Genomic DNA, 14,200 nt, shown 5'->3' with positions numbered 1-14,200 from the left:
AAGAAAGCCAAGGAGACTTCCAGGTAGGGTGAAGGATGTGCCTCTCTGCATACCAGACAATCTGAGGCTGAGGGAGGTGGGAGAGCGGCGAGGCCAGGAGGAATGAATGCCAGGTACTATGATAAAACTGCCTTATCTATGTTCTCTCACTTAGTTTTTATTTTTATTTTTTGCTTACATATATTTTATTTTTAATTTTATTGAAGTATAGTTGATTTACAATGTTGTGTTAGTTTCAGGTGTACAGCAAAGTGATTCAGTTATACATATACATATATTCATTCTTTTTCAGATTCTTTTCCCATATAAGTTATTACAGAATATTGAGTAAAATTCCCTGTGCTATACAGTACTTCCTTGTTGGTTACCTATTTTATATATAGTAGTGTGTGTATGTTAATCCCAAACTCATAATTTATTCCTATCCACCCCTCCCCCACCAACATTTCCCCTTTGGTAACCATAAGTTTGTTTTTGAAATCTGTGAGTCTGTTTCTGTTTTGTAAATAAGTTCATTTATATCATTTTTAAAATTAGATTCCACATATGAGTGATATCATATGATATTTGTCTTTCTCTGACTTACTTTACGTAGTATGGTAATCTTGAGGTCCATCCATGTTGCTGCAAACGGCATTATTTCATTCTTTTTTATGGCTGAGTAATATTCGATTTTATGTATGTACCACATTTTCTTTATTCATTCCTTGTCAATGAACATTTAAGTTGCTTCCCACTTAGTTATTACAGCGACCCTTCAGATATGGAAACTAAGGTTCCAAGTGTCAAGTGACTTGCTTGGTGTCACAAAGATGGCGGACGGTATAGCCTATATCCAAAGCCAGGTCTTTCTCACATTAAACTCAAGCTCTTTCCACCATACGTGGCTTCCTTGTGTAATAGGACTCCCTGAAGTCAGCCAGAAAGAACTCTGGGGAAAATGGAGATGTGCAAAGTTGGTTTGGGGTGGCCTAAAACTTGGGACAGGATAGTTGTGAGGCCGTGTAGGGAAACACCTTCCTCATTCATGGAGAACAGAAGGGCTGACCTGTACAGATGGTTTAGGAAGCTAAGCAGAATTTTACAAAAATAGCTGTATTCATGCCTATTTGTGATTTCTTTCCTTCTGTGTAAGAGACATCCAGAGACTGGGTAGCCATTTACACACTAAGTGTGTAATAGGTAGGGGTGTCCTTCAGGTGCTCACCTTTCTGGTCTCCTGGGAATATCATTTGAATGTCCCAGTAAAAGACATTGTAAGCCCAGAAACTTAATTAGGCTGAAAACTGTAATCATTTGAGGAAAATCCATACCCCCAACTTTGAGGCCCCAGCAGCAGCTTTAGGAGAAATAATCACTGGCTACCACAACAACAGTGACATGCTCATTGGCAGCAGCAGAGGGACAACAGTGGAGACACTACAAGCGTCACTAAGGAAGTTTGTGAGCCCTCCATACACACATAAAGAGGAAGGGGTTTCAGTGGCTTTGAAGTCTCAGGAACACTACTAGTTAAGGGAATAAAGCAAATTTCACTGTGATAGAGCAAAAGCTGTCCAAGTAGTACAGATGGATATTAGAATAATAAGAACTACTTTAGATCCATATCTAACACCATAAACTGGATAGTTTTACATAGTTAAATGGTTTATCAAAAAAAATAAATTTGTATTTACTACTCACTGTATATACAGAGAAATTCTAAATACTTAAGTATCAGATTGCATCAAAGACAAAAATAAGTGAATTTGAAAATATACATTTGAAAAATCTTATAAGTCAAGCTACTGAATAAGAAATGTATGAGAAACATCACTGGATTATGTGATGTGACTGTGATGTGATATGGAATTTATATCAATATGTAAGATCATTTTCTAGGATCAAATAGGGAATGAAGAAAGCGTTACAAAGGAGGAAAAACAAATTAATGCATAGAAAAGCCTAAAGCCTCATGGAACTGAATACCCCCACACACAAATTAATAGAAGTGAAACATGGGACCTCTCTGCATTATTTCTTATAACTGCATATAAAACTACAATTATTTCAATAAATTTTTCAATTTAAAAAAGTCTATAGCGTCAATAGTAATTAAAGAAAGGTAAATCGGAACAAAGTTAAAATAAGACTATTTGACGTGAAGAGATATTTCACCGAAGAGGGTCTGTGGGTGAGAATTAGGTACATGAATATGTGCTCGAGGTCCACTCCTGCGGCCGGCACAGCGCGGGCGGCTCCCGCGGCCGGCGTTCGCGCCTCCTAGCCGCAGGGGGCGCTGTGGGGGCTGAGCGGCAGCCTGTCCCAGCGTGCACCGCGCCCGGGCCGGGCCGGCTGGTCTGGGCGGAGCGCGGGACCGCCGTAGGGGAGGTGCCGCGGCGTCGCCTGGATTCCCGGGTGGCTGGGGGGCCGGGGTCGGGAGGGACCGCGAGGGGACATGGCCGAGCCGGCTCCGGTAAGAGGGGCCGTGGACGATGCGGGCCCCGTCGCGATCTGGAGTGGGCTCCCGGTTCAGAGAGTGAGGCGGTGGGAGCCCCGGCCGGGGATTGTCTGTAAGCAGGACTGCGCTCCGACCCCGGGCCGGAGAAGGCGCGGTCTAGGTGCTCAAGTTGTTGTGAGGTTGATCTGGGAGAAAGGGGTCCCGTGGAGAAACCCAGGGTCTCGCTTGTGGTCCGTTCAGTTCCCCTGCTGTTCCCGTCCTGTGCGGGCGTCTCTGAACGTCCCGGTTTTTCTTGGGCTCACGTTCCGAGCTCTGCTGACATGGAGTTTCAGAGAAGCACATCTTCATCAGCAAATGAGGAAAAGTTGGAAGAAGACTGGAGACTGCTCCCTCTAGGAAAAGACGGAAAACTTAACCAGTTTGGGTGGTTATCCTAATTCAGATTTACCACGAATACTCTAGTGATTTAATGGAAAATTTGAACACTGGTTTTAGAGTTTGAAAGACATATCCCAAGCCTAATCCAGGAAACTCTACATTCAATTAAGTATAACTTGCCTAAGTATGCAAGTTCTCCTTGTATCTCCACTGAGATTTCCTATCTAATCTCACTAATGTAGTGCATTTTCTTTCCTTCTGCTCTCACCCCTCTCCCGCAGCATTCCTTGGCAGGTACCAATTCTGTTCAGATTTCTTCAGGCCGCCTCTCTTCAACGTCCTGGAATATCTCTCTCTGTTCTGTGAAACTTGGTGGTTTGTAATAGTTCTTCTTTGACTATAAGTTTGACTCCACAGAGAAAGCTCAAATGATGTCAGCTTCTTGGCTGTTGTGTTATTGGGGGTAGGCAGGGAGAAATCAGCATTTTTCTGGTTGATTTTCCTTTTCACTGGAGCAGTTCAGTGCTAATTGTGAGAATGCTCACAGAAAAGTCTTTTGTAGGTGGAAAGCACGTGGGTGAGTTGCAAGTAAACAGTAGAGGAATTTCTTTGAAAGTCCCACCTTAAATGCAACACCAAGTTTTAACTGGTTTGTTATACTAGCTGATACTTCAGCTTTGGGCGCCTGTAATAGTTTTGATGATGGAATTTTATCTCTGCAACTTTTCTCTTCAGAAAGTGTCAAGTGTTCCTGGTTGTGGAGTTTCCTAGATTCCTTCATTGGGAGAGTATACTTTGTAGCATTTGGGACCAACATTTTTCATATACTTGCGAAGAGGCCGAGCTGTCTTGTGAGTTGCCCAGCACTTGCCTTGGTAGGCTCTCATCTACATTTGTAGCACAGAATTTGAAAGGAGTGAAATGGAATCTTCACAAGCTAAATTATATATCTTCTCTTCCTTCCCTATTGTCACAGTGCATCTGTCCTTCGAACCTCCAGGAAGAGCGGTCCTGGTTAGTCAGTCCATACCAGAGGTTGTAGATTAAACGTCCATGAACAAATTGTGGCTCGCAGCTGTGTGTTTTGGGTGTTTGTTTGTTTGTTTTTAACTATGCCTTGTTAAAATTGTGAATTTTAGTTGCCAAAATGTAAAAATCAGGAGAGTTCACATAAAACTGTCACATCCAGGGACTTCCCTGGTGGCAGTGGTTAAGACTCCACACTCCCAATGCAGGGGGCCCGGGTTCGATCCCTGGTCAGGGAACTAGATCCCACATGCATGCCACAACTAAGAGTTTGCATGCCACAACGAAGGAGCCCACGTGCCGCAACTAAGGAGCCCTCAAGCCACAACGAAGGAGACTTTGAGCTGCATCTAAAGGAGCCTGTTTGCCACAACTAAGATGCAGCACAACCAAAATAAATAAATAAATAAATAAATATATATATATATATATATATATACATATATATGGACTGTCACATCCAAATGTAAAATGTTAAGGTCTAAGATGACATTGGAGAAAACCTTTGGGACCTAGGGCTTGGTGAAAAGTTCATAGATGTGGCACCAAAAGCACAATCTATAAAAGAAAAAAATGATGAGTTGGATGTCATCAAGATTAAAAACTTTTGCTCTGGGAAAAATTCTGTTAAGAGCTGAAAAGACAAGCTACGGATGGAGGAGGGCATATTTGCAAACCACATATCTGACAAAGGACTTATATCTAGAATATATAAAGAACTCTCAAAATTCAACAACAACAAAAAAAACAGTCCAATTAGAAAATGGGCAAAAGACATGAAGAGACAGTTCACCAAAGAGGATATGTTGATGAGAAATAAGCACATGAAAATATGCTCATCATCATTATTCATTAGAGAAGTGCGAACTCGGATCCCAATGACATCACTGCACAAGTATTAGAATGATGAAAATAAAAAATAGCAACATTGGGAACTCCCTGGCGGTCTAGTGGCTAAGACTCCACCCTTCCAAGGCAGGGGGTGTGGGTTCGATCCCTGGTCAGGGAACTAAGACCCCACATGCTGCGCAGTGCAGCCAAAAAAAACAAAAAAAAAACAAAAGCAACATTACCAAATGCTGGTGAGGATGCTGAGAAATGATCTCTCGTGCATTGCTGGTAGGAATGTGAAAGCGTTCAGCCACTCCGGAAAATAATTTCTTAGAAAACAACATATACTTCCCATATGACCCTGCAGTTGTAGACCTCGGCATTTATCCCAGAAAAATGAAATGTATCCCCACCAAAAACTTGTACATGATTATTTATAGCAGATTTTTGGTAATAGCCCCAAACTAGAAACAACTACATTGTCCCTCAATAGGTAAGTGGTTAACCAAACTGTGGTATACCCATGCCATTGACTACTGCTCAGCAATAGAAAGAAATGAAATATTGATAAACAATAAACACAACTTGGATGGATCTCAAGAGCATTATGATGGCTGAAAAACGTCAATTTCAAAAAGTTGCATACTATGACTTTTTTTTTTTTTTGGCCACGTTACATGGCATGCAGTATCCCAGTTCCCTGACCAGGAATTGAACCCGTGCCCCCTGCAGTGGATGCACGGAGTCCTAACCACTGGACTGCCAGTGAATTCTCTGACTTCATTTTTGTAACAGTCTTGAAATGACAAAGTTACAGAGACGGATAATAGATTAGTGGGTGTGATTAGGAAGGGGTAGCCCAAAGGAGATCTCTGGTCATGGAATAGTTTTGTTCATGATTGCAGGGTAGTTATATGAGTCAGCACGTGATGAAATCACGTAGAATTATACACACACTACCAATGTCAGTTTCATGGTTTTGACAGTGTAATAATGTACCGTGTGACCATTGGGGTAAACTGAAAGGTACAGGGAACCCTTCTGTACTACCTTTGAATCTATAATCGTTTCAAAATTAAAAAGTTACTTTAAAATTTGACATATCTGGGGCTTCCCTGGTGGCGCAGTGGTTGGGAGTCCGCCTGCCGATGCAGGGGACACGGGTTCGTGCCCCGGTCCGGGAAGATCCCACATGCCGCGGAGCGGCTGGGCCCGTGAGCCACGGCCGCTGAGCCTGCGCGTCCGGAGCCTGTGCTCCGCAACGGGAGAGGCCACAACAGTGAGAGGCCCGCGTACCGCACTGACATATCTGGCGACACTGGCCCAGTCTTACATTGCAGTAATTGTTTGCTGCTATGTGAAGTATCCTCCTTTAGACGGTACATGTGCTCAAAGGCCTGCTATTCATCCATTCACTTTACTTAGTTCCAACAGACCTCTGTGACCCCTTTATTATGTTCATGGCACCATCCAGCGATAACTACTTTAATACCGTTCCTTCCTGTCTCTTAAAGACACGGATGTTGAAAAACACAGTAGCCTTGAAATGAAAATATATGTATGTACTGTTTATGATTTCAGTTTCCCGTGGCATTTGATGATGTGGCCTTATACTTTCTGGAGCGAGAGTGGGAAATCCTGGAGAAGTGGCAGAAGGACATGTATCAGCAGGAAATGAAGACCAATTATGAGAGCCTTGATTCCCTGGGTAAGATGCGTTTCTAAGGAATCGCTTTTTGGGACCCAACCTGATACTAGTAGGCTTTCTTCCCTTTATTGGCTGTTGGCTGGTTGAATATGATACTGTGCCCAATCCACATTCAGAATGTCTCTTTAACTTCCTGTAATGGCCTGGGAATTTTGTCCCTTTTTATCCGGTGATATCTGTGCTCCTCAGCCTTGTTAACACTCTGCATTCTCTATCTCCCACTCCAACCCTCCCCCTTTTCTCCCACAGTTAGAATTACAAAATAATCTAATTGCCTCTCTCTTTTTTAAGTGTGTTGTTTTATTTCTTTAACTGATACTTTAGTGCCTGCTTATGTTGCCTGAATGAGATGCATCCTTATAAGAACTAAGTCTCTCATGAAGGGGCCATAGTTATTATATTAGAAGAAGCTGAGGACCCAACACATTGCAGAACGTGGATACGACAGGGAAGAAAGTTTCCCTGGTAAAGGGAGAGAGAAGAGAGCAGGGGGATGGGATACTTAGATATCTCCAGGGAAGTACTCACGAAGTGGATTGGAAGAGAAATTTGGGGAGATTGTACCTCACTGCTTACTCATCTTGCTCTAACTCAGTCTTGTGTCATAAAGAATAGTTCTCCTCTTATCAATTTAATAGGTGATCTCAGTATACCTGAAGAATTCTTTCTCTCTTTGGGGGTTTATAATTTATTCTGTCTGAGATATGAATGACAAGAGGGAGTCAACCATGTGAAATCATGGGGAAGAAAATTCTAAGCAGAGAAAGAACTAGTGCAAAGGCCCAAAGGTTGGAGTGAATGAGCTCAGTACACGGTGGGAACCACAGTGAGGCTATTGTGACATATGCACAGAGGGTTAGCACATGAGTGATGGGAGAAGAGGACAGAAAGGGCAGCTATGCCGAATTGTGAAGGGCCTCTAGGCTGAGGCGCAGGGTTGGATTTTATTCTAAAGATAAAGGGAAGATGATAGGGGGATTTTTTTTTTTCTGCCGCACCACACAGCTTGTGGGCTTTTAGTTCCCTCACCAGGGATTGAACCTGTGCCCTCGGCAGTGAAAGCACAGAGCCCTAACCACTGGGACACCAGGGAATTCCCATAGGGGGATTTAAATAGAGAAGTAATATGATATCTTTTTTTTTTTAATGATTACTTGGGTTGCTATGTGGAAAATAAATTGTAGTGCATAGAAATAAAGGAGAGAGACCAACCAGGAGCCTTGGCAGTACTGGTGAATCTTTGTGGCAGCTGAACCAGGTATGTAGTAATGAAGATAGAGAGCAGGAGGCAGTCTCCAGATATGTTTTGGAGGTAGCATCCTAGATTTTGCCAGTGGCTTGCAGTGGAGTCCGGTGAAAGAAGAACCAACTTCTAGATTTTTGGCTTGAGTATCTTGATGGCAGTGTTTTTTTGTTTTGTTTTGTTTTAAAGAGCAACGCCTTTTGTTTTTTTTTAATTTATTTTATTTATATATTTTTGGCTGCGTTGGGTCTTTGTTGCTGCGCACAGGCTTTCTCTAGTTGTGGCGAGTGGGGGCTACTCTTCGTTGCGGTGCGCAGGCTTCTCATTGCAGTGGCTACTCTTGTTGCAGAGCATGGTCTCTAGAGCGCAGGCTCGGTAGTTGTGGCGCACAGGCTCAGTTGCTCCGCAGCATGTGGGATCTTCCCGGACCAGGGCTTGAACCCATGTCCCTGGCATTAGCAAGCTGATTCCCAACCACTGTGCCACCGGGGAAGCCCCGATGGCAGTGGTTTTATTCACTGACATGAGGAAGGCTTGGGAGAGAGCAGGTTTTGGCCACATTAAGTTTGAGATGCTTATTAAACATTTATATGGAAATATAAAGTAGATAATTGAGTATGCGAGACTGGAATTCCAGTGAAATCAGGACTGGATTCACACATTTGGGGTCATTGTATAAATGACATTTAAACCACAGGGCCAGTTGGGATCATCTAGGGAGAATTTGTCAATAGGACAGGACACCCCCAGCTGTCCCCAGGATACCCCAACAGTTAGGGTCAAGCTAAGGAGACTGAGGCCAGTAGGGTAGGAGAAACTACAGCCCTGTGCTGATCCAGTGTTGAGTTTTGAGTTATCACAATCCTTGGGCTTGGAGAATCCAGTCTGATTTTCCCAGATTTCAAAAAGCAAACAGTATTATTTGCAAATGATTTTCTTTACAGGATGTCCAGATCCTAACTCCAGAGATTAGGATTTAGCAGGTCCAGGCTCAGGCCCAGGCATCTACGTTTTTAACAAGTACTTCAGGTGCTGCTAATGCTGGTGGTAACTAGGTCACTTTGAGAAACACTGATCCAAGGGCTGAGCCGTAGGTGACACCACTGCAGGGTATCTGATGCATCTTTAAAATCCCTCCACTACTTTGTAACAATGCCTCCTCCCTTCAGGCTGATGCCATTAGACACATTACTCTCCACTTCTTCATAATCACTGTCATTTAACAGCCTCCTGGTTCCTTCATTACGTTGATCAAGAAAGAATGTGGGCAGGACTTCCCTGGTGGCACAGTGGTAAAGAATCCTCCTTCCAATGCAGGGGGCCCGGGTTCGATCCCTGGTCAGGGAACTAGATCCCACATGCATGCTGCAATTAAGAGTTCGAATGCCACAACTAAAGAATTGGCAAGCCACAACTAAGGAGTCCACAAGCTGCAACTAAGGAGTCTGCCTGCTGCAACTAAGACGTGGCACAACCAAATAAATAAATAAAATATTAGAAAGAATGTGGGCACCTCAGTAATTGGTTCCTTTGATGTGCAGAGTCTAATCAGAAAAGTTTAGTCACCTGGGTTCCCTCCTTGACCACCGCCCCCCGTCCCCGACTGCTTTTTATTCTACTCACATTGTTCTCATAATGATCCCTTTTGAATACTTTCTGCCTGGATCGTCATCATCCCCAACCTCTCTGTTTCCTTTAATTTTGTGAAATATTGTCAGGAACATTTAACAGTTATTCATGTAATCAAGAGTTTCCATTTTTTTTTTAACCTAACATTGATCTCATGTCTCCAGGAATCAAGGTCAGCCATGAAACTAAAGTTAAAATTAAAAATTAAAAACTAAAATTGTTTTTAGTCAAGTACTCAGGAAACCCAGACTGAGTCTGTGTGGACTCTCTCTGCAGGCTGTATTTCTTCAAAGCCAGATTTGATCACCTGGATGGAACAAGGAAGAATGCTGTTAATCAGAGACCAAGGACACTTAGAGAAAACACAAATGATACTTAGCCTTTCTGGTGAGTAGATGGATTTGAGGGCCTGACTCATTTATTCTCCTAGCCTTGTTTGCTAATCTTTCTGCAGAGTCAGCAGGACGTAGTGAATAAGAAATATTATTTTGATGGAGAATGTTATTTTTTTTTCACTCAAGTTGGTAGCAAATATAAGAATGTCTTACTTTTATAAAGAAGGAAGTTGTATATACTTCATTAAAAAAAAAAAAACAAACAGAAAATGGAACTGCCTTTAAGAGAACAGTAAAGGATCCATTTGTCCAGTCCTGAGGAAAAACCATCTTCCCCATCACATCATCATGTCCATTTGTGTACAGAGAAATGAGAAGCCTTCCAATTTTGTACAGTATATTTTTTTATTGTACAGATTTTTAGAACTTGGGATTTTTTTATTCCTTTTGAAGGACTACTTTTTAATTCCTTGTATCATAAGGAAAACATTTTAAATATATTAATACTTTAAGTATTAAGAGAATGTGCCATTTTTTAGAGTATGTTGATGCTTTACTAAATGGAGATCTACTAAGTTTCTGGGTATCAAGGACTCTCCTGAAAAAAGAGGGAATTTAAACCCAGGGAGTGTGACTAGCTCCATCGGAGGATAAAAGAATTCCCAGGGGCTTCATTTCACTGCTACCATCTATTCATTCATCTAATCAGTATTGTCCCTACCATGTTCATAGGACTATGTCACATATTATTTAGGCCAGGGGTTGGGAGATATATATATATATATATATATATGTATTTTCCCACTCTAAGAGTTTATTGTCTGTCTTACTGACCTACTGACATGGCAGTTAGGTTAGTCACTTATATTGAACTATTGGATTAGTCAACTATAAAATAAGACTGTATACACTTATAAATAGTAAGTGGCAATGATAATAAAGCGCTATAGGGATTTAGAGGAGAAAGCAGAGGAGAGACAGCAATATCCCAGGAGGACTTCTAAAGGAATTAGGATTTAAATAGCATAGAATGGGCATATTTAGTAAGGCAAAGAAGATTCAACAGGGGTCATACATGATCTGAGGCTTAGAGGTGGGAACAAGCCTGTTATATTTAGAAAATGGAAGGCACTGAGTATAGCTGAATGTTATTTGTGGGACATAGTGGAAGATGGGGGGGTGGCAGTGGTGGCACATAATTGGTATCAGAGACCAAAAATGCCATGGTGGGAGTTTAATTTCATCCTTTAGAAAGGGTCTGGAAAGGTTTTTGAGTACCAAAGAATGAACGACGTTGGTAACTGTCCCTAAAAACAAATGCTTCCTTTGTACCAGGTGGTACTCACCCAGTAACACAACTACTCCCCTGCCTGGGATAAACAGTAAGTGATGAGAAATAGGATTCAAGGAGACAGGCAAGTATGCTCTTCTCATGGTCCAGGCAAAAGCTGCGGGTGCTAACTTAGTAAATGACGTCATCTAGTTGGAAACATCTGTGTTGTTGAGATGACCTCAGAGCAGAATCAGAGTCCTGCTCTGGGGCAAGCCTGATGGATGAGGTTTGCTCCCAGGTTAAGAGATTTAAAAAAGGAGAGCTATGTGACCCACTGCAGTAGGATGAGGGAGAAAAAGATGTTCTGGAATATAGCAGCTCAGGCGATGGTCAGGAATTGTCCTCTCCAGGTGTGGTGGGTGAGAATAAGGTGGCAGCTCAGCTCCCTCTGTACCCTGTCATTATGGCTTTTACTTTGGGAACAGCAGTGACTTTCTTATAATTCGGAGTTCCTTGGGAAAGGGGATTATTTCCACAGTGTTCTTTGTGAATTCAGTAAATTGCCATTTGACACTCCTAAGAAAGATACTTCCTATTAGCATTTCTTCAGAAAACTTTTCCTGAAATCTGTGGTGGAAGGGTGCAAGAATATGACCCGAAGCCTTCCTACTTAAATATTGTGCTATTTATTTCACAGATTTAAAGAAATATTATAATGAAATGGTCAGATTCTCAGAGTAACTCATTTTTATTTTCTTCCAAGTTCTGCTTAGCCTCTGAGGGTCCTCATAGGCTCACAAAATGTATTTGCCTGCCATTTTTTTCACGCTAAGCCTTTTGTTAACAAATGATGAAAGGATCTGCACATCCAAGTTAAACTTCAATATAATTCACCTGTGGCAGGCAGATTCACAAAGTCATGAGGACAACGGGAGTCCCTTTCCCACGTTGTCAGTGATGTGAAGACAGTCCTTGACCCCGCAGACCCATCACTGATGAGGGTGGGCCTTTTTGTCTCTCCAGGTGACCAGGGAACTCTCGGGGCAAAAGAGGAGGAATGCCATTTAAATGGTCTCCAAGAGCAGGGCTTCTGTGCTCCCTTATCCAAGGAGGAAAGAAAGATTTTATCAGATCAAAGAGCCACCTTACAACACCCAAGTCTCCAAGAAACAGAGATTCTAAATAATAAAAGCCTCGACATCACAGCATCTAATCAGGACAAGAATGATCCACGGCATAAGCCAATGGGAACCCCAGATCACCTGGAAATTCCACCAGGTCTGAGACTTTATTCCTGCTTTGCCTGTAGGAAGGTCTTCCAGATAAAGAGAGACTTTGTGAAGCACAAAAGGAACCACCGCGAGAGCCAGTCCCGTCAATACCCGAAGCACAAAATCAAGTCCAGGGGGAAGGCGGAGCTCAGGTGGCTCCGGGCGGTCCCGTGTAAGCAGCCTTTCTGGCGCGGCGCGTGCGAGCAGAGCAGCTGTCTCAGGTGCAGCCTGGCCCTGCACCAGGTGGCTCTCCCGGCCCCGTGGCCCTTCCAGTGCCCCGAGTGTGGCAGGGCATTCCGGTCCAAAGCCGCCCTGAACAAGCATGTGTGTTCGCCCAGAGGGGAGAGGCCGTTTTCCTGCCAGGAGTGTGGCCGGGGGTTCATCCAGCAGGACGAGCCGGCCGAGCACCTGCGGGTGCACAGCGGGAGGACACCCTTCCAGGGTCCGCAGGGCGGCAGAGGCCCCTCGCGGGAAGCGGCCGCGAGGGCCCACCGGCGGGCACACCGCGGGGAGAAGCCATTCTCCTGTGACGACTGTGACCGGAAGTTCACCCACCGGAGCAAGCTCACCGAACACGTCCGAGTTCACACGGGGGAGAAGCCCTTCCGATGTCCGGAGTGCCAGAGAAGCTTCCGCCTCAAGAGCGGCCTGCGGGCCCATCTCTGCCGGCACAGCGGGAGGAAGCCCTTCCGGTGCCCAGAGTGCGGCCGGACCTTCTGCTGGAGGAACGCCATGAAGGCGCACCAGCGTCTGCACAGCCAGGAGAAGCCCTTCTCCTGCGGGCAGTGCGGCCGGGGGTTCACCCGGCCCTCGAAGCTTGCGCGCCACCGCCGCGTCCACGCCAGGCAGACGGCGTTCCCCTGCGAGCGGTGCGGGAGGACCTTCCCGCGGCGCTCGGGGCTCACGCGGCACCTCCAGGTCCACACTGAGGAGAAGCCCTTCTCCTGCGCGCAGTGCGGCCGGGGATTCCACCGCCGCGCGCACCTCGCCGAGCATCGGCGACTCCACGGCGGGGCCGAGCCCTTCCGGTGCCCCGAGTGCAGCCGGAGCTTCTCCTGGAAGGCCTCCCTGAATCTGCACCGGCGGCAGCACGCGGGCGAGCGGCCCTTCCCGTGCGGCGAGTGCGGCAAGGCCTACGCTCAGCCGTCCCAGCTCGCCGAGCACGCGAGGGTCCACAGCGGGGAGAAGCCCTTCCGGTGCCCCGAGTGCGACAGGGGCTTCCGGCTCAGAGGGAACCTGAAGAGCCACCTGCTCCAGCACAGCGGCCAGAAGCCCTTCTCCTGTGCGACGTGTGGCCGAAGCTTCGCTCAGCGGTACAGGCTCACGGAGCACGTACGCGTCCACAGCGGTGAGAAGCCCTTCCGGTGCCCCGAGTGCGGCAAGAGCTACTGCCTCCGGGGAAGCTTGAAGGCGCACCTGCACACGCACAGCGGCGAGAAGCCCTTCGGGTGTCCCGAGTGCGGCAAGAGCTTCCTCCAGAAGAGAAGTCTGGAGACCCATCTGCACCGTCACCGCGGGGAGAGGCCTTTTTCTTGTGCTGAATGTGGAAGGGGCTTCACCTACCTGGGGGCACTCAACACCCACATTGCCATGCACGCCAGGGAGCAGCCCTTCAGTCCCGAGGTCACTCCACTCAGAAAGCAGTGACAGCTCTGCGGTGGGGCCATAGGCTCTGTTGGCGCTGGCTGAGGCAGGACGAAAAATTCAGCCAACATGCTTCAGCCACACTGGCCAGCATGGAGCAGGCGGCCGTGAGGGCTCCTTGACGAAGGTTCCAGATAATCCAGGCACAGCGTCTAGAGACTGGAGGAAAGCAAGCTTTTTGTGGAAGGCGCTGGTCATCCTGATGTGAGAGTCAGGTTAGAGCTCCTCCTTTAGCCTTTTCCCCCTCTTTTTTGTAATAAAGTTTCTTGTGACAAAAGTTCCTTACATTATGGGTGTTTTAGTCTGCTGGGGCTGCCATAGGAAAATGCCACAGACTGGGTGGCTTGAACCACAGAAATTTATTTTCTTACAGTTCTAGAGGCTGGAAGTCCAAGATCAAGGTGCCAGCAAGGTTGGTGTCT

The 14,200-nt window shown here is 45.4% G+C and overlaps 1 protein-coding gene across 2 annotated transcripts; it reads left to right on the top strand.

The window, feature by feature from the left end:
* Positions 1-2,405: 2,405 nt before the first annotated feature.
* Positions 2,406-14,043, top strand: ZNF425 (zinc finger protein 425). 2 transcript variants are annotated; one of them, XM_029234418.1, is made up of 4 exons: positions 2,406-2,455; positions 6,257-6,383; positions 9,532-9,642; positions 11,887-14,043. In XM_029234418.1, the coding sequence occupies exons 1-4, from the start codon at positions 2,438-2,440 to the stop codon at positions 13,779-13,781; spliced, it is 2,151 nt and encodes a 716-aa protein (XP_029090251.1). In that variant the 5' UTR covers positions 2,406-2,437; the 3' UTR covers positions 13,782-14,043. The 2 variants fall into 2 exon arrangements, with proteins under 2 accessions (XP_029090251.1, XP_029090252.1); XM_029234419.1 differs by lacking the exon at positions 9,532-9,642.
* The last annotated feature ends 157 nt before the right edge of the window (positions 14,044-14,200 follow it).

Source organism: Monodon monoceros, unplaced genomic scaffold (assembly GCF_005190385.1).
Source record: "Monodon monoceros isolate NGI ecotype Baffin Bay Population unplaced genomic scaffold, NGI_Narwhal_1 Super_Scaffold_2, whole genome shotgun sequence".
Classification (NCBI taxonomy): Eukaryota; Metazoa; Chordata; class Mammalia; order Artiodactyla; family Monodontidae; genus Monodon; species Monodon monoceros.
This window is presented reverse-complemented; position numbering and strand designations above follow the sequence as displayed.